Source organism: Cherax quadricarinatus, chromosome 68, assembly GCF_038502225.1.
Source record: "Cherax quadricarinatus isolate ZL_2023a chromosome 68, ASM3850222v1, whole genome shotgun sequence".
Classification (NCBI taxonomy): Eukaryota; Metazoa; Arthropoda; class Malacostraca; order Decapoda; family Parastacidae; genus Cherax; species Cherax quadricarinatus.
This window is the reverse complement of record NC_091359.1, coordinates 5,498,928-5,522,190: the sequence shown is the minus strand read 5'-3', so window position 1 is coordinate 5,522,190 and position 23,263 is coordinate 5,498,928. Positions and strand designations below refer to the sequence as shown.

The following is a 23,263-nucleotide window of genomic DNA, read 5'->3' as shown; positions in this document are numbered from 1 at the left end:
TCGGATTTTTAACCCTGGAGGGTTAGCCACCCAGGATAACCCAAGAAAGTCAGTGCATCATCGAGGACTAACTTATTTCCATTGGGGTCCTTAATCTTGTCCCCCAGGATGCGACCCACACCAGTCAACTAACACCCAGGTACCTATTTCCTGCTAGGTGAACAATGCTCCATAAATAACAATGAAACTAAAGAAAGAGATTAAGGAGAAATATCAGACAGAATGATTAATGAAAGGCAAGTGGATAGTAAAGTTGCACAGTATATCCCAAAAGGAAGGAAGGATAATGAAAGACTGGCCCAATGGATGCTGAAATGTGGTAAAATCATAAGGATAATGAATTGCACAGAAAATAGAGGTGTATGTAAAAATTTTCAAATCCAGGTGTCTGATGCAATGGCCACTTCTATAATTGTATAATTATTATAATAAAGATGCAACTACTTTAGTCTGATAAAACGCTATCCTACCTATTATTTAGTGGAAATCTTGTCATTTTGTACTTTCGTAAGCTCATATTAACGATACTTATTAAATTTCATAGTGGTAAACTTATTTTTGGACCACCCTGCCTTGGTGGGAAGTGGCCGATGTGGTAATAAAAAATAATAAAAAAAAAACTTTTGGGATAATTATGTTTATATGCTCAACAAACAAAAAGTAAAAAACTTAGAGTGTATTAATAACATTTCTACTATGGTATATTCTATTTTTTTAAATCTTGTGGTTTTATTAATCCACGTTTATAAAAAATGCAGTGCTGTCCATTACTTACATCAATTAAATGTTAACTATATTATTATTATTATTATAATCAAAAAGAAGCGATAAGCCACAAGGGCTATACAGCGCTGCAGGGTAGGGAAGGAAGCGAGGGTATTGGATGGCAGAAGGGAGGAGGGATGATTAGTAGGTTACAGAAAACAGCGGGGCAGGGGATAGTACGGGGGTAGAGGGTAGCAAGAGATTGAAGTAGAAAGGACTGAAGGTATCAGAATTTGTGAAGTAAGTCAGTTGTTGTCAAAAAGTCAATGAGAGAGTCTGGATGAAAGGTGGGTCCATCAGCGAGAAGGGAAGGTAGAGAGAGAGCAGCAGAGCGAAGATGACGACGGAGGTAAATTCTGCGTGCTCGTTGATAAAGTGGGCAGTCCAACAGTATGTGGCTGACTGATAATGGAACTTGGCAATTCTCACAGAGAGGAGCAGGGCGCCTCTCCATGAGATATCCATGAGTAAGACGAGTATGGCCAATGCGAAGACAGGAGAGAGTAGTCTCCCAACCTCGACACTGGTGATAAGAAGACAGCCAGTAACCTATACATGTACTCGGTTTAATAGATTGAAGTTTGTTGCCGAGCATAGTAGACCAACGTTGTTGCCAACGGGTGTGAAGTTGGGAAGATATTGCAACAAAATAGTCCGTAAATGGAATACTTCTACATGAAACTGGAAGGTCATGTACTGCTGACTGCGCAGCAGTGTCTGCCTGTTCATTGCCCTGTACGTCAACATGACCAGGGACCCAACTAAAAACAATATCTTTATGCTTGGTAAAGATGCGGCGTAGCCAAAGTTGGATACGGAGGACTAAGGGGTGAGGTGTATCAAATTTCTGTATAGCCTGTAAAGCACTAAGGGAGTCTGAGACAACCACAAATGATGACACAGGCATAGATGCAATACGGATAAGTGCTGTAAGGATGGCATACAATTCAGCAGTAAAAATACTAGCCGAAGATAGTAAATGCCCTTGTACGACGCTGTCCGGAAACACTGCTGCGAATCCTACGCCGTCAGAAGACTTAGAGCCATCTGTGTACACAGCAATGGCATGAGAATGAGAGTGAAAGTGGTCAAGAAAAAGAGAGCGGGAAGCGACCGTAGACAGTTGGGCTTTTGAGCAAGGGAGAGAGAAAGAACAGACTCGAACAGCTGAAACTTCCCAGGGAGGTAGGGAAAAGTGAGATGCTACATGTACATAGAAAGATGGTAATTGAAGAGAAGACAAGAGCGAATGAAGGCGAAGAGAGAAGGGACGGAGTAAACAGGGGCGGCAAACAAATAAAGAATGTCTACTAATATCAGTGACCATTCTATAAATGGAAGGATTGCGGAGATCATGAGAGTGTACATAGTAGCGAAGGCAATGGGCATCACGGCAATCGGATAAGGATGGAACGTTCGCTTCTGCATAGAGGCTCTCGACAGGGGAAGAGCGAAAAGCACCAAGGCATAAACGTAATCCTTGGTGATGAATGGGGTTAAGGCTAGAGAGAGTAGCAGGAGATGCTGCTGAATAGATCTGGTCACCATAATCAAGTTTCGATAAAATAAGGGTGGAATGTAGGCGAAGGAGGGTTCGATGATCAGCTCCCCACGAAAGATGAGCAAGGGTTTTAAGAAGGTTCAGCCGGCTGTGACAAGTTGCCTTCAGAGAGGTAATGTGAGGTTTCCAGGATAACCTACGATCAAAGAGGAGGCCCAGAAACTTGACTGTATCACGTTCAGGGATACGGGAGCCACAGAGGTACAAAGGATGATCGGAGATGACAGAGCCTCTAGTGAAAGTAATTTGGTGGGTTTTAGTGCTGGAAAATTTAAACCCACGTGTGGTGGCCCAATTGGAAACACGGTCGACTGCATGCTGGAGAGAAACTGTAATAAGGTGACAGTCAGCGCCTGCACAGGCAATAGCGAAGTCATCAACATAGAGTGATGACCAAATATTTGATGGAAGACTAGAGGCCAAATCATTAATAGCAAGGAGAAAAAGTGTTGTGCTCAGAACACATCCCTGGGGTTATTCGCAAAGGCATTACGAACATACGTATCCAAGTGTAGTAAGGGGTCTATGGTAGAACATCCCTTACGAAAGCCATATTGACGAGTGGAGAGACTGTTGTGTCTCTCTAAATACCACACTAAACGTCTATTTACTAGGCGTTCCATCACTTTGCAAACTGCACTGGTAAGAGCAATGGGACGATAGTGGGAGGTTTCATGTCCCGTAGTGCCTGGTTTGCGGAAAGGGAGAACAATGGCGGATTTCCACAGCTGTGGAAGAACTCCTTGTGACCAAATAAGATTGTAAAGGCGTAATAGGACTGCAAGGGCTGACTGATGTAAATGTTGTAGCATACGAATATGAATGTTGTCGGGCCCAGCTGCCGATGATCGGCAAGCTGAGAGTGTTGCCTCCAGTTCTCTGAGAGAAGAAAAGTCCAAGGGTGCTAACTCTCTGGCAGACTTTGAGGAAAGAAATGAGGGGCATAGATGGAGTCCCTGAGAAATACGGACCAGATGATTGCCAATTTCATTGGCAACATCTAGTGGGTTTGCTATATCAACACCGGCAACCCGTAGAACAGGAGCCGAGTCAGGAGAATATTTACCACTCAGTTTTCGTACTTTTTTCCAGACTGTACTCATAGAGGAAGCAGAGCTGATGGTGGAGACATAATCTCGCCAGCAAGTGCGCTTAGCGTCACGGATGACACGGCGAGCGATCGCATACTTCTGCTTAAAATCAAGAAGTCTCTCTGTGGTTCTATTGTACCGGTACCTGCCCCATGCAGCGCGTTTCAAACGTACTGCACGAGCACAAGCAGGAGACCACCAAGGCACGCATTTCTGAGAAAGCCTGCCCGAAGTTTGGGGTATAGAATGAGAAGCTGCGGTTAAAACGGAGGACGAGAAGAGGTGTAAAAGCTCATCGATGGAGGACGAAGAAGGAACCTCTCTAAAAACAGTTAGGTGTGAGTAAAGGTTCCAATTTGCCTGATCAAATTGTCAGCGTGGGATGCGAAGAGGTGGTGAATATGAAGGGGAAGTAAGAATGATTGGGAAATGATAGCTGTCATGCAAGTCCGGAAGAACAGACCAAGTGAAGTCTAATGCGGCGGAGGAAGAGCAGACTGAGAGATCGATGCAAGAGAGTGTGAGTCCGAGGATCAAAATGGGTGTGAGTACCTGTATTTAGAACATGGAGGGGGTGGGTGGCAAGAAAAGCCTCTAACTGAATGCCACGGGAATCACAGTGAGAGCCCCCCCAGAGGAAATGGTGGGCATTAAAATCACCAAGTAACAGAATCGGTGGTGGTAATGACGAAACAAGAAAGGCAATATCCGGAATAGATAATGCCCGAGAAGGAGAGAGATATAAAGAACAGAGCGGATACCACCTATGCAAGTGGATACGGGCTGCTGTGTAATGCAGCGAAGTACGAACAAATAGCTGATGGTACGGAATATCAGTGCGTAGAAGAAGGGCACTTTCATTAAAGGTCCCATCAGGAAAAGGATCTGAAGAATACAATAAATTATAGTCTGAGATGGGAGAGATAACAGCAGAGTGTAATTTTGGTTCCTGTAAGCAAACACCAACAGGGGAAAACTGGGAGAGTAACATCTGAAGCTCACCTCGATTACCCCTGAGGCCGCGTATATTCCACTGTAAATAGGCCATGATTGGCAATGATAAAGATACCTGAAATCCGCAGGTAAGGGTTCCTACGGACTAGAGGGGTTAGAAAAGTCCACATGCGGAGGCAGTGGAAAACGTTCAAGCAGCGAAGGAACGGTGCGCTGTGAAGAAAGGAGTTGTGCAGATGGAGTAGAGGAGAGAGAAGGAGCGGAGGGTGGATCAGTGTCCATTGATGGTTTGGTCTCTGCAATATATTCAGAGATTGCTTCAAGTGTTTCAGAATTCAGAGACATCGTATGGGAGACAATATTGGAAATGGTAGGGGGAGGATGAGTAAAGATTGGAACTGTAATGGATTGTACCAAGGTAGGGGGGGGGGCGAAAAGGTGGAGGGAACTGGAGAAGCGTGGAAGGGGACAGAAGAGGCAGAAACCTGGGAGGTGGCAGAAGAGGAAGAAACTTGGGAGGGAACAGGGGAGGAAGGTACAGTACGAGGAGGGTGGTGAACCTCTACACTTGTAACAGAGGGCCGTAGACGTGGCGTATATACTGTAGTGAGGTGACGTGAAGCAGTTGGAGGCGGGGTCATAGTGGTACCATCCACTAGTCGAAGTAGGTCTTCGTCCAAAGGTTGAACAAGTGTTGAAGAATTCTTTGTAACAAGATCCCATGATGCTGCTGTGTCTGACAGTTGTGGTGAATGGTTTGAAAAACCGACATGTTGATGATTGAGACACTTATGCAGCATATGGGAATCTTTATTCAGGAAACGTTTCGCCACGCAGTGGCTTCATCAGTCCAATACAAAGAGGAAGGCGTAGGGAGAGGAGGAGAATGAGGTAATCAGTCCCTCAACCTGGAGTCGATGTGTTCAGTCCATCAATCTTGTAGAATGTACAGCATAGGGCCGTAGACGTGGCGTATATACTGTAGTGAGGTGACGTGAAGCAGTTGGAGGCGGGGTCATAGTGGTACCATCCACTAGTCGAAGTAGGTCTTCGTCCAAAGGTTGAACAAGTGTTGAAGAATTCTTTGTAACAAGATCCCATGATGCTGCTGTGTCTGACAGTTGTGGTGAATGGTTTGAAAAACCGACATGTTGATGATTGAGACACTTATGCAGCATATGGGAATCTTTATTCAGGAAACATTTCGCCACGCAGTGGCTTCATCAGTCCAATACAAAGAGGAAGGCGTAGGGAGAGGGGAATGAGGTAATCAGTCCCTCAACCTGGAGTCGATGTGTTCAGTCCATCAATCTTGTAGAATGTACAGCATAGGGCCGTAGACGTGGCTTATATACTGTAGTGAGGTGACGTGAAGCAGTTGGAGGCGGGGTCATAGTGGTACCATCCACTAGTCGAAGTAGGTCTTCGTCCAAAGGTTGAACAAGTGTTGAAGAATTCTTTGTAACAAGATCCCATGATGCTGCTGTGTCTGACAGTTGTGGTGAATGGTTTGAAAAACCGACATGTTGATGATTGAGACACTTATGCAGCATATGGGAATCTTTATTCAGGAAACGTTTCGCCACGCAGTGGCTTCATCAGTCCAATACAAAGAGGAAGGCGTAGGGAGAGGAGGAGAATGAGGTAATCAGTCCCTCAACCTGGAGTCGATGTGTTCAGTCCATCAATCTTGTAGAATGTACAGCATAGGGCCGTAGACGTGGCTTATATACTGTAGTGAGGTGACGTGAAGCAGTTGGAGGCGGGGTCATAGTGGTACCATCCACTAGTCGAAGTATATAAGCCACGTCTACGGCCCTATGCTGTACATTCTACAAGATTGATGGACTGAACACATCGACTCCAGGTTGAGGGACTGATTACCTCATTCTCCTCCTCTCCCTACGCCTTCCTCTTTGTATTGGACTGATGAAGCCACTGCGTGGCGAAACGTTTCCTGAATAAAGATTCCCATATGCTGCATAAGTGTCTCAATCATCAACATGTCGGTTTTTCAAACCATTCACCACAACTGTCAGACACAGCAGCATCATGGGATCTTGTTACAAAGAATTCTTCAACACTTGTTCAACCTTTGGACGAAGACCTACTTCGACTAGTGGATGGTACCACTATGACCCCGCCTCCAACTGCTTCACGTCACCTCACTACAGTATATACGCCACGTCTACGGCCCTATGCTGTACATTCTACAAGATTGATGGACTGAACACATCGACTCCAGGTTGAGGGACTGATTACCTCATTCTCCTCCTCTCCCTACGCCTTCCTCTTTGTATTGGACTGATGAAGCCACTGCGTGGCGAAACGTTTCCTGAATAAAGATTCCCATATGCTGCATAAGTGTCTCAATCATCAACATGTCGGTTTTTCAAACCATTCACCACAACTGTCAGACACAGCAGCATCATGGGATCTTGTTACAAAGAATTCTTCAACACTTGTTCAACCTTTGGACGAAGACCTACTTCGACTAGTGGATGGTACCACTATGACCCCGCCTCCAACTGCTTCACGTCACCTCACTACAGTATATACGCCACGTCTACGGCCCTATGCTGTACATTCTACAAGATTGATGGACTGAACACATCGACTCCAGGTTGAGGGACTGATTACCTCATTCTCCTCCTCTCCCTACGCCTTCCTCTTTGTATTGGACTGATGAAGCCACTGCGTGGTGAAACGTTTCCTGAATAAAGATTCCCATATGCTGCATAAGTGTCTCAATCATCATCAGACTGAGACGTTGAAGTAGGGACGTCCGAGCCGAGGACAGCAAAAGAATTAGCTACAGGAGTGACTATGGGAGAGGTAACCACAGAGGTGGGTGCAGAAGATGGGATACCAGAAGTGGGGGGACGTTTTGAAACACGGGAATAAGAAACACAAGGTAGTCTCCCTTGGAGGCGGAGATGAGAAACTGCCATGGCATAAGGGAGACCTTCTGCCTCTCTGAGGTAACGGATTTCCCGCTCGTTTAAGTAGACTTGACAACGGCGAGAGTACGAAGGGTGAGCCTCATGACAATTAAGGCAAGAGGGAGGTCGATTGCAAGACGTATTAGAATGGTCATCGGCACCACAGACTGGGCATTCGGCGATAGATCTGCAATATTTCGCTGGATGGCCAAATCGCCAGCAATTTCTACACTGTTGCGGTGTAGGGATCACCTTTCGAACTTGTAACCGATGTCCTGCTACATAAACTGAAGATGGGAGTTCACGGCTGTCAAAAGTTAAACAAGCCACATTGCTAGGGTATCGTCTACGCCCGCGGGCAGGAAGAACGTAAGTATCTACCTTGAGGATTGGGAGATCTTGGAGTTCCAGCTGTTCAAGAATGTCAGTGCCACATGTCTGGAAATTTTGTTGAACTATGGTATGGGGCAGAATGACGGTACCACTACAAGAATTGAGGGAATGATGCTTTTCAATAGTTACAGGAACAGTATCGATATGGGAAAGACGAGAAAGCTCATGAGCCTGGGTAGCATTCTGTACGGTGACGATGCGCGTACCGCTCTTAAGAGCATGAAAAGAAATATCTTTACCAACATGGCGTAGGAGTGCCTTGCCAATACTGTGGTCAGAAAGATAGGCAGTAGAGGAAGTCGGTCGTAAAGTGAAGAATTTAGTCCATTGTGCAGTCTGAAACTGAGCGTGGAAAGGTAGTGAAGGACGTGTCGATCTTTTCTGAGAAGAATGAGAAGGTGGAGAAGTATCATCAGCAGGTAATTGTCGTTGGCGTTTAGGCGTGGGACCAGAGTTGGTCCGACGTGGAACGGGCCGGCGATTCGAAAATTGCCGCACCGTAGAGGGAGAGGCCGGAAGCATAGTCAGAGGAGAGCGAAGGTCAGATAAATCGAAGGAGTCAGTCGAGGCCTCAGTACCTGAAGCGGGTGAGGAAACAGCACCGGCGAGAGGTACAGAGGCATGAGGAGTGTCTGAAGAGTGGTCCAAAGACGAGGCGGGGTCAGAACAGGGTGCGGTATCAATAAGGGGCCCGGGGGTAGCAGGTTCATGGACTAGGGCTGCCATGGTTAGGTTACTTCTTTCTTTTTGTTTTTAAGAAAAAAAAAAGAAAAAGAAAATAAAAATAAAAAAAAGAATAAAAAAAGGGGGGACCGGGGAGGGATAGTTCCTAGGAGGAATGAAAGGGCCAGAAATCTCCCTCTGCGCCCAAGAGGACCTCAGCACCGCAAGTAACGCAGATGCAGCATGGAACCCGTGCCATACCCTACCCATCATGCCAGTAAACTGGCAATCCGGGATAGCAACCTCACATCTGCCGAGCTACCTCGGTGGACAAGAGAGAGGGCTGCCGGAAATCGGCCACAAAGCATACCTCCTTCAACCACCACCCCCGGAATCCGAAAGGTGGCTTCCAGAGAGACACCCAAAGCCACCCTCTGGGATACCGGAGAGGGATCAGGACATCCCCAGGCAATCCAGATTCCATGGCAAACTACGCCACCGCCAAGAACCTCAATGGAATGGGATGGACCCCGGTACCCTTTCCCCTACCTAGGAACTAGCGTGCCTGTGGGAACAAAAAAAAAAAAAAAAGGCCAAAAAGGAAGGGCAAAAGGGAGGGATGGGGAGGAGGAGGAAAGGAAAAAGGGGAGGATGGGATAGGGAACGGGGGATTGGGGGGTAATTAGGTTCGGTCTGAGGAAGTAGACCGACAGGTCTAATTCCTCAGACCAAGAGCCTCTTCACCACGCCAAGGAGCCCCCCTTGAAGAGGAATGTTAACTATAAATCATGGGGAAACTAATTTCACAGGATGCACTGACGCTGCTGAAAAATCTATTGAAAATAGTTTTAATTTGAAGCAAAAGGTAGGTATTTTTTATTTTATAACAACTGGAAATAAAATTTTGTACTGAATTATGAAATAGAAATCTGGTCAGGACTCTACAATTAATTTTACAGTATTTATTTGAATCAAGAATCACAAAGTCCAATCATCACTCAAGCACTTCAGTCATGCTGAAAGTTATGAATCTGGAGCACTATGATAAACTGCTTTAACTGGCAAGTGGGTCAGTGATAATAATTACCCAGTGTGAAAGAGTAAGAGTTTTGGAAGTTGTCCCCTCTGGTTATGCTAGTTTCAAAATGAGCTGTTGTGCCTTCATAATAAGATAGTTGATCAGTTTCATGTGTGCACATGTTAAGATATTCTGCCTTATGCTTGAATGAGTACAATATATAAGCAAACCCTTTTGATTTAGACAAGTTACAATACATAGATTCAAGTTTATTATGACTCAACAGGACACAGCCTTAGTGACATGCAAAGCTATATAAATACAGGAAAAAACATATTTGCAAGTGTGTAATTATTAAGATAGGTTAAAAGAAAAATTCAATTACCACAGTAAAAAAAAAAATGCTTTATAACATACATAGGCTTCAGGTCTATGTTTTGACACACTTTCTATAGTGAAAATAACTAACATGAATGGCATGCATTGGTGTGATTTAATCACAAATATTTTAAGAGTAGATTAATCAGAGAACAAAGTCTTATCAATTAATGCATTCATAAACCAACAGATGTGTAACTACTGTGAACAGGGAATCAAATTTTGATAAACAGAAATCTTAGGCATTGGATCATATTTAAGCAATCGATCAACATTAATAAATAAACACAAATACAGAAGGGCTCTTTTCTTCCCTTTCCTCTACTGGTTTATCCATTACAATGCCATGTATATTAGTTTGTCAAGTTACCATATTAGAGACTGTCAGTATCTAATTAGTGCATCAATATACTCCTAAAAACTGTAACTTACACAGCAAGATCAGAAGCACTATAACAAATAAAAAATGGTGTTATGATTGGCGTGTGTGTTACAAAAACTGTTACACTTATAGTCACTGCAAGCAATGAACTCGCCTCCATGATTTCTGACTGTGTCAACCCATCATATTACAATGCAAAAAAATATATAAATAATGTATATGGTTTAATTATAAACTAAATACAAGTTCTGCTTTTAAATAAATTAAAAAAAAAAAAGAAACAACAATGCAGGAAGATTAAGACATACTTTATACAACAATTACGTATCATTGTTGAAACATTTTGCCTACACAGTATTCTTCTTCAGTCAAATGCAAAGGTAGCAGGTGTAGTAGTGAAATGATGATGTAATTACTCCATCAACCTTGGAGAAATAGTATTTTAGGTGGTCAGTCCCTCAGCCTGAAGAAGAGTTCAGCTCCATGGTTTGGAACAATATCATTCCAGACCATGGAGCTGAACTCTCCTCCAGGCTGAGGGACTGACCACCTCATATACTATTTCTCCAAGGTTGGTGGACATCATCTTCATTTTACTACTACACCTGCTACCTTTGTATCTGACTGAAGAAGCCTACTGTGTAGGCAAAACGTTTCAACAATAAAGATACCCAACTGTTGCACGTCTTAATCATCAACTTGTCGGTATTTTATACCATTTTCAACATAATGCAGGAAGATCCAGAGAACTGGTGATAATTCATCTTGAATCACTATAATCTTAAAAAATAAGTGTTAAACCCATAAGGGTCATACAGCTATGTATCTGGAAGCCTTAGCCAATTTTCTTCTACCTTTCATGCTGCAAAAATTTCAGAATGTTTAATATTCTCATAATTTAAAAAGATTGTTATCCACATTGGTTATGAAACACTTTAAAAAAGGAAACCCTTTAAATACCAAACAAAAATACCATAACTGCAACAAGCCATGTACCGTACTGTACTACCAAATGCCAGGCAAACTATAAAAATAGCAGTAATCAAAAACTCCATACACAGTAAAGAAAGGCCATTTATACATATACTGTACAAGCCATGATTAAGCAGCTGCCAGCGTGAAGTTTCCAGTAAAGAAATGAGCTTGAGTTACATAAACCAATCCCACCACGTCTAATTGGGCTTATTTCATGTGTACATCATTTCTGCCATATGAGACATCTTCTTCGGGAGGTAGAGGAAGTTATCAAGATACGCTGCCAGTTCATCCATGGTAACATCTTCATAGTCTGCACTACGAGCTTGTTGTGAACATGAGCGAACAGTGCCAACATCCAGAGTCTCAGTGAGTGACAGACTTTTAAGGTCTGGTAGTTCTCCTTCTGTTAATCGTCGCCGACAGCGTCTTTTATACAACACTCTACGTGACTTTGGCTGACTACGGTGCTTACACCCATGGGGAGAGAATTCTAGTTTCTTGTTTGCACTATATTTATCACTGCTCAAACTCTTATTACTTTGACAAACACTTGCAAAATCTTTTGCCTCAGTTTTCTTATTCAGCGACTCAAACAAGCCAGATTTAGGAACATGAAATACGCCTGGTGCAGACTTTCCGGGATTCAATAAAACATCACTAGATATTGGAGGGATTTTACCAATTTCTGAAGCAGATACTTTCTTGGGAAGCTTCTTGTTACCTATATCTTTAGATGCATTTACTAAATCAAATATAATCCCAGTGTAGCTTCCACTACGCAACTCTGAACTATATTTAGCACCCAAAACTGCCAGCTTACTTTTCCTGAGCAGAGGTTTCTTTTTTCCTGGAGAAAGGTGTAAATTAGCCAGTGAATATTCCAAAAATGGTGGGTACTTCATGCCATGTGATGATCGACGATCACTACTTGACAAGTGATGTTCACTTTGCCGCCGCAAGCAGTCTTCACACATGTCTAAATTCTCTCTCTTTTTCTCTTCTAAAGCTTTCACTGGAGCTTTATCAGGCTCCTTAACTGGTAAAGTCTCATGACTACTCTCATTTTCATCACCCAAAAAACTCATAGCAGGTAATGAGTAATTAACTCTTCCAACAGGTAGTAGCTCAGGAAATGGCAAGGTCACAGAGACATCGGTGTCTTTCTTCTGCACCAGCGCCCTGTCATCATCACTCACAGAAGCCATCTGTAATATTCCATCACCAACCATCACAAACTATATCTCAAATACTGTAAAAGAATTAAATGCAATTTGAAATTGTCAATACATATAGCAAATTAAGCCAAATTTCCACTAATTTAACACATTCTAATACATATAAGAAAAAAATTGATTCTTAAAACAAATTTAAAAAAAAAAAAAAAAAAAAAAAAATATTTTTAATGTTTAGAATAAGGCACATCTTACAATATAGCCAGTGAGAATAGCAAGGAAATCAAAGAAAAAGTTTAATTTGAAGTATAGTGGTACCTCAGGATACAAACAGCTGAAAACTTGAACAATTATATAAGTGTGTTTATGCAAGTGCTTTTGTAAGTGTATTTTTGGGGGTCTGAAATGGATTAATCTAATTTACATTATTCCTTGTGGGAACAAATTCCTTCGGTATTGGCACTTGAAAGGCCTTCTGGAACGAATTAAATTTGTATCCCGAGGTACCACTGTACAGTAAAATTAAATCCATCTGTTGTGCAAAAATGGCGGTGAGAGACAGAGAGAAAGAAAATAAACTTAGATCCCAGGCACTCTTGAGATACATTATAAGGCAGAATTCATAGAATGCTGATACTACTTACTAACAAAGAATAGTGTATGAAATATTCACTGCCAATTTAGTTGAACTACATGAAAATATGCAGGAGGCAGGATATCTGTTACTAAGGGATACAAAATAATGTTCAGTATTTGTGGAATGAGAATATTATAATTACAAGATTATGACAGTAACTGAATGACACTTAAGAACATATAATGACTAAACCATGCAAAGTGTGCAATACTAAGCAGAGGTAAACCAATCATGCAAGCTGTACAATGCTAACCACAGAATGTAAAACATTTTAAAATAATAATTCTAGTCATAAATTATAGAACATGACTCAGTGGATGCAAAGACATACTAGTGTAATGGAGAACAAAAAACAATACGATGGCTGGAACAATTTCCAATGCACAGTTTGGAGAGGAAACTTTAGACAACTTTTCAGTCCAAGTTGAGGTCCTGGTCCAGGACAGACTGAAGTGTTGGTCAAAGTTTCCTCTCCAAATTTAGGGATTAGTTATGAAGTTATAACCATATATACAAAATCTGCAAAGAAACAAAAACTTTAATTAAAAAATTATAATTACTATATAGTACTTAATATATTAAACATTAAAGCAATGAAATAATTAGAGAAGTATAAGAAAAAACGTAAGAAATAGTTTTAATCATTAAGTATTCATGCAAGGAGAGAGAAGTACTGTACTGTGTATCACAAACTTCTATTTGTCACATCACATCCTTCTTTTTTTACCTCAGTTTACAAAACCTAATACAGCATACACACAAAATCATGATTCATAATACTGCACATTTTCAGACATCTATTCAATGTTAAAATATTTTAGTGCTCTAGTCACTACTTGCTAAAACATGCCTAATTCCAGTTATTATTTTTTAATATGCATATTTTAGGAAGCTGGTAGTCTAGCATCAGGCATCCACTATCTCCATCATTCTCAACTACACTTCACCTTCCAAAATTATCTTCATCCTCACCCCAACCTGCCACTTGAAAGCAGAAGTTTCACATGACCATTGTCTAAGTTACCTGAAAATACATATACACGAGCAGTTTCTGCATATGGGCAGTACAAATCTGACTAGTCTGACTGTAGGACACATCTGACCAAAACTATGACTTCTAACCAAACCATACCACGGGCGGGGATAGAACCCGTGATCAGAGAGTCTCAAAACTCCAGACCATCGCGTTAGCCACTGGACCAGCTAGCCATAATAAGATTTGTCCAACTAGGTATATTTCTAGGTATATTTCTGATCGCAGGTTCTATCCCCGCCCGTGGTATGGTTTGTTTGCAATCGTGTCATTACGATTTTGTGAGCTATGACTTCTACACTGACGACTCGCAAAATTATAATCTGCACAATTACATGCATAATGAAACACTATACTGTATGTGCGTGTCAAGCACTGAAAGCCAGCTTGGTAAATAATTTGATAGCTGAACTGGTCTGGATTTACTGTTTGGCCTGAGGTAACAAATTTCATGCGGACTGAATAAGATTTGGAAATTAAACTATGCTTCCCGTTGAAAAACTCTAGCAACTCTTCAAAGGTATATGAAAGGTAACAAACTTTCCTGAGAAATGCTTAAAATATTAAAATTTTAATTACAAAAATGCTAAAAACTAATCAAAGATAAATAATATTATATAATTACACAAACATGAAGATACAGTAAATCATGCATACTTGTCTGTAAATATATGTAAAAAACTGTACTAATCACCTACTTTAAATTACCACTGCACTAATGGAAGACTGTCTGCCAGCACCATCAACTGGTGGATGACATCAATATCCACAAGATTTCATTCTACAGCAAAAACAGGAGGTACAGAGGAGATTTAAGTCTCATTTCACCAGAGTAAATATTATGTTTGCTTATGCAAGCCCGCTTCATTTAGGTTCAATACATACATATTTTATACTGCTTGTTGTTTTCAATTCTGACTGCATCAAACATGTGATCATTGTAAATACAGAATGGTGATAAATAATGAAAATTTAACATATGATAACCTAACACTATGTATGAGGATTATTTCAAAGCAGCAGCATCCCTTAATAAAAATTGCAATTCTTCAGTAAGTGTTGCACATGCACTGTTCCTCGCTACCGGCCCCTGCGCTGCCCCTCGCTATTGGCCCTTGCATCGCCCCTCGCTACCGTCCCGTACGTCGCCCATCGCTACCGTCCCCTACGTCGCCCATCGCTACCGTCCCCTACGTCGCCCATCGCTACCGTCCCCTACGTCGCCCATCGCTACCGTCCCGTACGTCGCCCATCGCTACCGTCCCCTACGTCGCCCATCGCTACCGTCCCCTACGTCGCCCATCGCTACCGTCCCCTACGTCGCCCATCGCTACCGTCCCCTACGTCGCCCATCGCTACCGTCCCCTACGTCGCCCCCTACGTCGCCCATCGCTCGTCCCGTACGTCGCCCATCGCTACCGTCCCCTACGTCGCCCATCGCTACCGTCCCCTACGTCGCCCATCGCTACCGTCCCCTACGTCGCCCATCGCTACCGTCCCCTACGTCGCCCATCGCTACCGTCCCCTACGTCGCCCATCGCTACCGTCCCCTACGTCGCCCATCGCTACCGTCCCCTACGTCGCCCATCGCTACCTACGCTACCGTCCCCCATCGCTACCGTCCCCTACGTCGCCCACCGCTACCGTCCCCTACGTCGCCCACCGCTACCGTCCCCTACGTCGCCCACCGCTACCGTCCCCTACGTCGCCCATCGCTACCGTCCCATACATCCCCCATCGCTACCGTCCCGTACGTCCCCATCACTACCGTCCCGTACGTCCCCATCACTACCGTCCCGTACGTCCCCATCACTACCGTCCCGTACGCCCCCATCACTACCGTCCCGTACATCCCCCATCAATACCGTCCCGTACGTCCCCCATCACTACTGTTCCATACATCCCCATCAATACCGTCCCGTACGTCCCCCATCACTACCGTCCCGTACGTCCCCCATCACTACCGTCCCGTACGTCCATCACTACCGTCCTGTACGTCCCCCATCACTACCGTCCCGTACGTCCCCCATCACTACTGTCCCGTACATCCATCACTATCGTCCAGTACGTCCCCCATCACTACTGTCCCGTACGTCCCCCATCACTACCGTCCCGTACGTCCCCCATCACTACTGTTCCATACATCCATCACTACCGTCCTGTACATCCCCCATCACTACTGTCCCGTACGTCCCCCATCACTACTGCCCCGTACGTCACCCATCACTACCGTCCTGTACGTCACCCATCACTACCGTCCTGTACGTCACCCATCACTACCGTCCTGTACGTCACCCATCACTACCGTCCTGTACGTCACCCATCACTACCGTCCTGTACATCACCCATCACTACCATCCTGTACGTCACCCATCACTACCGTCCTGTACATCACCCATCACTACCGTCCTTACGTCACCCATTGCTACCGTCCTGTACGTCACCCATCACTACCATCATGTACGTCACCCATCACTACAATCATGTATGTCACCCATCACTACCGTCCTGTACGTCACCCATCACTACCGTCCTGTACGTCACCCATCACTACCGTCCTGTACATCACCCATCACAACAGTCCTGAACATCACCCATCACTACCTTCCTGTACGTCACCCATTGCTACACACCTGTACATTACCCATCAACAGACCTAAATTCACCCATCATTACAGAAATGTACATCACCTGTAACTCAAGACAGACATGACTGAGGGACGGACTCCATCACCTCCTGGGCACCAGAAACCTCAACCTTGGGACTGACCCTGGCCTCGTCTGCCAGTCTTCCTGATCTCTTCCTCCTCCTGTCTGCTTCATTTCCCTAATGTCAACCCAACATCTCCACCCTTAAGCTCCTGACACACTCATCCACATTCATCAACTGGGAAATGTCATCATTAGTCCCTAGTAATGACATCAAAAATCACAATGACAACTGAAATAGCCACAGATTTCTGCCATATATTACCTGGCAGGTGACGCTGTGTGGCACCTCTGGCACTCCTGCAGGTGGAACGTTAGATAATTACCCCTCACGTCACCACATTTTCCTCGTCAACAGCATCATTCCTTCGTAACTTACCTTATAACGAGTAAATTCTGGACATTTTTGCTGCTCTCTGCGTCGAGGAAAAACATAGGACGCATCTGCTGCGAGGAAGAAAACATTGAGTGACGCATTTCCAAGTCGTCTTGTGATTGGGTGATGATTGAGACTGCTGGGCTCTTATTTGCCAGTTGAGCAGTTGTCCAGGAGCATCAACCAATCATGTACTAGGACGCAGTCGCCTTTTAGCTATTATCTACCAGATGCTCTTAGAAGATTACGAGCGTACTCATTCTATCATGAAGTAAAAACAATATTTATTATAGAACATTCTAGATCACAAGTTACCCCATATTATATATATAAATATATATTTTACCGTGATTTGTTTAATACTTGAGCTGAGGTTTCATTTTTTATTTTCAATTTATCCTCTTCAAAATATATAAACAATAAATTTAATAAAATAAACAAGGCAAAACTTATGTACATAGCTTCATACAAAACCGAAAATTTACCTAAAGGCAATTTTAAATAAAGAGTAAATATAAGTGAGCTGATTACAAACGTCGTGGCTTCTCATTGTTTTGAAACTGTTAGTAATTGTTGTTAACATAATGAAGTGGTCCTCCTCCTTTCCATTCAATCAGCGTCGTAATACAGTGTTCCGTAGCTCGATTGCTAGCGCACTCGGTTCACACATACAGGTCCGTGGCTCAAACCCCGGTACGGGTGAACAGGGACAGCAGATGTCTTAAATACCTACTGTCCCTATTCACCTATCAGTAAAATAGGTACCTGGGTGTGAGTCGCATCCTGGGGACAAAATGTGGGGACTTAATTTGCTTTCTATACATATATAGTATGTGACTGATGTCAGATAGGTCTGTATACCTTGTACATATACTTGTAAAAATAAAAAATATTATTATTATTATTATTATTATTATTATTATTATTATTATTATTATTATAGCCTCCCTGTAATACTAACATAATGGAAATACGACTTTTTTGGGTTATCCTAGGTAATTTACACAAAGGTTAATACACGTATATGATAATTGTACTTATGTGTACATGTACCTAAATAAACTTATTTAACCCCGAGTGGAGTTTCCCTCCCCAGGCTGATGTATTCATTACCTCAGCAATAAAAGCCATCCCATGTGTCGAATATGACAAGGAACTCATCCTACGTGATAGGGTGTGACAGGAAAACCATCCTGTGTGATGGAGTATGACAGGAAAACCATCCTGTGTGATGGAGTATGACAGTAAAACCATCCTGTGTGATGGAGTATGACAGTAAAACCATCCTGTGTGATGGAGTATGACAGTAAAACCATCCTGTGTGATGGAATATGACAGTAAAACCATCCTGTGTTATGGAGTATGACAGTAAAACCATCCTGTGTGATGGAGTATGACAGGAAAACCATCCTGTGTGATGGAGTATGACAGGAAAACCATCCTGTGTGATGGAGTATGACAGTAAAACCATCCTGTGTGATGGAGTATGACAGGAAAACCATCCTGTGTGATGGAGTATGACAGTAAAACCATCCTGTGTGATGGAGTATGACAGGAAAACCATCCTGTGTGATGGAGTATGACAGGAAAACCATCCTGTGTGATGGAGTATGACAGGAAAACCATCCTGTGTGATGGAGTATGACAGGAAAACCATCCTGTGTGATGGAGTATGACAGGAAAACCATCCTGTGTGATGGAGTATGACAGGAAAACCATCCTGTGATGGAGTATGAGAGTAAAACCATCCTGTGTGATGGAGTATGACAGGAAAACCATCCTGTGATGGAGTATGAGAGTAAAACCATCCTGTGTGATGGAGTATGACAGTAAAACCATCCTGTGTGATGGAGTATGACAGTAAAACCATCCTGTGTGATGGAGTATGAGAGTAAAACCATCCTGTGTGATGGAGTATGACAGGAAAACCATCCTGTGATGGAGTATGAGAGTAAAACCATCCTGTGTGGTGGAATATGACAGTAAAACCATCCTGTGTGATGGAATATGACAGTAAAACCATCCTGTGTGGTGGAATATGACAGTAAAACCATCCTGTGTGATGGAATATGACAGTAAAACCATCCTGTGTGGTGGAATATGACAGTAAAACCATCCTGTGATGGAGTATGAGAGTAAAACCATCCTGTGTGATGGAGTATGACAGGAAAACCATCCTGTGATGGAGTATGACAGGAAAACCATCCTGTGATGGAGTATGACAGGAAAACCATCCTGTGATGGAGTATGAGAGTAAAACCATCCTGTGTGATGGAGTATGACAGGAAAACCATCCTGTGATGGAGTATGACAGGAAAACCATCCTGTGATGGAGTATGACAGGAAAACCATCCTGTGATGGAGTATGAGAGTAAAACCATCCTGTGTGATGGAGTATGACAGGAAAACCATCCTGTGATGGAGTATGACAGGAAAACCATCCTGTGTGATGGAGTATGACAGGAAAACCATCCTGTGTGGTGGAATATGACAGTAAAACCATCCTGTGTGATGGAGTATGACAGTAAAACCATCCTGTGATGGAGTATGACAGGAAAACCATCCTGTGTGATGGAGTATGACAGGAAAACCATCCTGTGTGGTGGAATATGACAGGAAAACCATCCTGTGTGATGGAGTATTACCTGGAGTTTACCTGGAGAGAGTTCCGGAGGTCAACGCCCCCGCGGCCCGGTCTGTGACCAGGCCTCCTGGTGGATCAGAGCCTGATCAACCAGGCTGTTGCTGTTGGCTGCACGCAAACCAACGTACGAGCCACAGCCCGGCTGGTCAGGAACTGACTTTAGGTGCTTGTCCAGTGCCAGCTTGAAGACTGCCAGGGGTCTGTTGGTAATCCACCTTATGTATGCTGGGAGGCAGTTGAACAGTCTCGGGCCCCTGACACTTATTGTATGGTCTCTCAACGTGCTAGTGACACCCCTGCTTTTCATTGGGGGGATGTTGCATCGTCTGCCAAGTCTTTTGCTTTCGTAGTGAGTGATTTTCGTGTGCAAGTTCGGTACTAGTCCCTCTAGGATTTTCCAGGTGTATATAATCATGTATCTCTCCCGCCTGCGTTCCAGGGAATACAGGTTTAGGAACCTCAAGCGCTCCCAGTAATTGAGGTGTTTTATCTCCGTTATGCGCGCCGTGAAGGTTCTCTGTACATTTTCTAGGTCAGCAATTTCACCTGCCTTGAAAGGTGCTGTTAGTGTGCAGCAATATCCAGCCTAGATAGAACAAGTGACCTGAAGAGTGTCATCATGGGCTTGGCGTCCCTAGTTTTGAAGGTTTTCCTGGAGTTTACCATCCTGTCATTTTTCTAGCAGATGCGATTGATACAATGTTATGGTCCTTGAAGGTGAGATCCTCCGACATGATCACTCCCAGGTCTTTGACGTTGGTGTTTCGCTCTATTTTGTGGCCAGAATTTGTTTTGTACTCTGATGAAGATTTAATTTCCTCGTGTTTACCATATCTGAGTAATTGAAATTTCTCATCGTTGAACTTCATATTGTTTTCTGCAGCCCACTGAAAGATTTGGTTGATGTCCGCCTGGAGCTTTGCAGTGTCTGCAATGGAAGACACTGTCATGCAGATTCGGGTGTCATCTGCAAAGGAAGACACGGTGCTGTGGCTGACATCCTTGTCTATGTCGGATATGAGGATGAGGAACAAGATGGGAGCAAGTACTGTGCCTTGTGGAACAGAGCTTTTCACCGTAGCTGCCTCGGACTTTACTCTGTTGACGACTACTCTCTGTGTTCTGTTAGTGAGGAAATTATAGATCCATCGACCGACTTTTCCTGTTATTCCTTTAGCACGCATTTTGTGCGCTATTATGCCATGGTCACACTTGTCGAAGGCTTTTGCAAAGTCTGTATATATTACATCTGCATTCTTTTTGTCTTCTAGTGCATCTAGGACCTTGTCATAGTGATCCAATAGTTGAGACAGACAGGAGCGACCTGTTCTAAACCCATGTTGCCCTGGGTTGTGTAATTGATGGGTTTCTAGATGGGTGGTGATCTTGCTTCTTAGGACCCTTTCAAAGATTTTTATGATATGGGATGTTAGTGCTATCGGTCTGTAGTTCTTTGCTGTTGCTTTACTGCCCCCTTTGTGGAGTGGGGCTATGTCTGTTTTTAGTAACTGTGGGACGACCCCCGTGTCCATGCTCCCTCTCCATAGGATGGAAAAGGCTCGTGATAGGGGCTTCTTGCAGTTCTTGATGAACACGGAGTTCCATGAGTCTGGCCCTGGGGCAGAGTGCATGGGCATGTCATTTATCGCCTGTTCGAAGTCATTTGGCGTCAGGATAACATCGGATAGGCTTGTGTTAACCAAATTTTGTGGCTCTCTCATAAAAAATTAATTTTGATCTTCGACTCTCAGTCTGGTTAGCGGCTTGCTAAAAACTGAGTCATATTGGGACTTGAGTAGCTCACTCATTTCCTTGCTGTCATCTGTGTAGGACCCATCTTGTTAAAGTAGTGGCCCAATACTGGACGTTGTTCTCGACTTTGATTTGGCATAGGAGAAGAAATACTTTGGGTTTCTTTCGATTTCATTTATGGCTTTTAGTTCTTCCCGCGATTCCTGACTCCTATAAGATTCCTTTAGCTTAAGTTCGATGCTTGCTATTTCTCTGACCAGTGTCTCCCTACGCATTTCAGATATATTGACCTCTTTTAGCCGCTCTGTTATTCTTTTCCGTCGCCTGTAAAGGGAGCGCCTGTCTCTTTCTATTTTACATCTACTCCTCCTTTTTCTTAGAGGAATAAGCCTTGTGCAAACATCGAGTGCCACCAAGTTAATCTGTTCTAGGCATAAGTTGGGGTCTGTGTTGCTTAGTATATCTTCCCAGCTTATATGGGTTAAGACTTGGTTTACTTGGTCCCACTTTGTTTTTTGTTATTGAAGTTGAATTTGGTGAATGCTCCCTCGTGACTAATCTCATTATGTCGGTCTGGGGCTCCACGCATACATGTCTGAACCTCAATTATGTTGTGATCTGAGTATATTGTTTTTGATATGGTGACATTTTTTATCAGATCATCATTGTTAGTGAAGATGAGGTCTAGTGTATTCTCCAGTCTAGTAGGCTCTATTATTTGCTGGTTTAAATTGAATTTTGTGCAGAGATTTAAAAGCTCGTGTGAGTGTGAGTTTTCATCAGAGCTGCCTCCTGGTGTTATTACTGCAACAATATTATTTGCTATATTCCTCCATTTTAGTTGCCTTAAGTTGAAATCCCCCAGGAGCAAGATGTTGGGTGCAGGAGCTGGAAGCTTTTCCAGACGTGGTCAATTTTTAACAGCTGTTCCTGGAATTGCTGGGATGTTGCATCCGGAGGCTTGTAGACTACCACAATGACTAGGTTTTGGTTCTCGACCTTTACTGCTAAAGCTTCCACTACATCATTTGAGGCATTAAGCAGTTCTGTGCAAACAAGTGACTCTGCAATGTACAGGCCAAACCCCCCTCCTTTTGCCTGTTCACTCTGTCACATCTGTATAGGTTGTAACCTGGGATCCATATTTCGTTGTCCAAGTGATCCTTTATGTGGGTCTCAGTGAAAGCTGCGAACATTGCCTTTGCCTCTGCAAGCAGTCCACGGAAGAAAGGTATTTTGTTGTTTGTTGCTGGCTTTAGACCCTGTATATTTGCAAAGAAGAATGTCATCGGACTGGTGGTATTGTTGATACTGGGGGGGATTTTTTTTTCCGGCATTAGTATCTGTATCTGTTGGTTTGGAGTGGAGGCCATCGACTGTGGTTCCACTCCAGGAATGACTGGATTTGGTGTACGATTTCTGCCATTTCCTGCCAGTTTTTTTTCCTTCCTGGCACTAAAAAACCTCTCCCTCTTGAGTGGCTGTGACTACCCAGGTTTTCCCATGGCCTGGATGTTTTCTATCTTTTTGTCCCCTTTAGATGGTGTGCCTGGCAATTTAAGTTATAGCACAGTCTTTCCTGTACTGAAGAGGTACACATTTCAGGGTGAAAAAGCTTACAGGAAGGGAGTTTGCATTTTCCTGTCGTCGTATGGGCACGGCATTTTCTAGGGTGGTCATAGCTGCACGTTAGTTTAATATGTTTATTATGCACCCCATACCCATCCTGTGGGCGGTAGTCAAAAGATTACAGAGGTACATAATTGGTCCAGGGACTGGACTCCAAAGTTTTGATAACTGAGCAAGTTACAAAGG

General features: G+C 43.4%; 1 protein-coding gene across 5 annotated transcripts; it reads right to left on the bottom strand.

The window, feature by feature from the left end:
• Positions 1-10,855: 10,855 nt before the first annotated feature.
• LOC128697803 (oxidative stress-responsive serine-rich protein 1) lies at positions 10,856-17,247 on the bottom strand. 5 transcript variants are annotated; one of them, XM_053789720.2, is made up of 3 exons: positions 17,056-17,247; positions 14,666-14,748; positions 10,856-12,330 (listed from the first exon to the last, which is right to left on the bottom strand). In XM_053789720.2, the coding sequence occupies exon 3, from the start codon at positions 12,328-12,330 to the stop codon at positions 11,335-11,337; it is 996 nt and encodes a 331-aa protein (XP_053645695.1). In that variant the 5' UTR covers positions 14,666-14,748; positions 17,056-17,247; the 3' UTR covers positions 10,856-11,334. The 5 variants fall into 5 exon arrangements, with proteins under 5 accessions (XP_053645695.1, XP_053645693.1, XP_053645694.1 ...); XM_053789718.2 differs by lacking the exon at positions 14,666-14,748 and adding an exon at positions 13,882-13,958; XM_053789719.2 differs by lacking the exon at positions 14,666-14,748 and adding an exon at positions 13,266-13,453.
• Between the last annotated feature and the right edge of the window lie 6,016 nt (positions 17,248-23,263).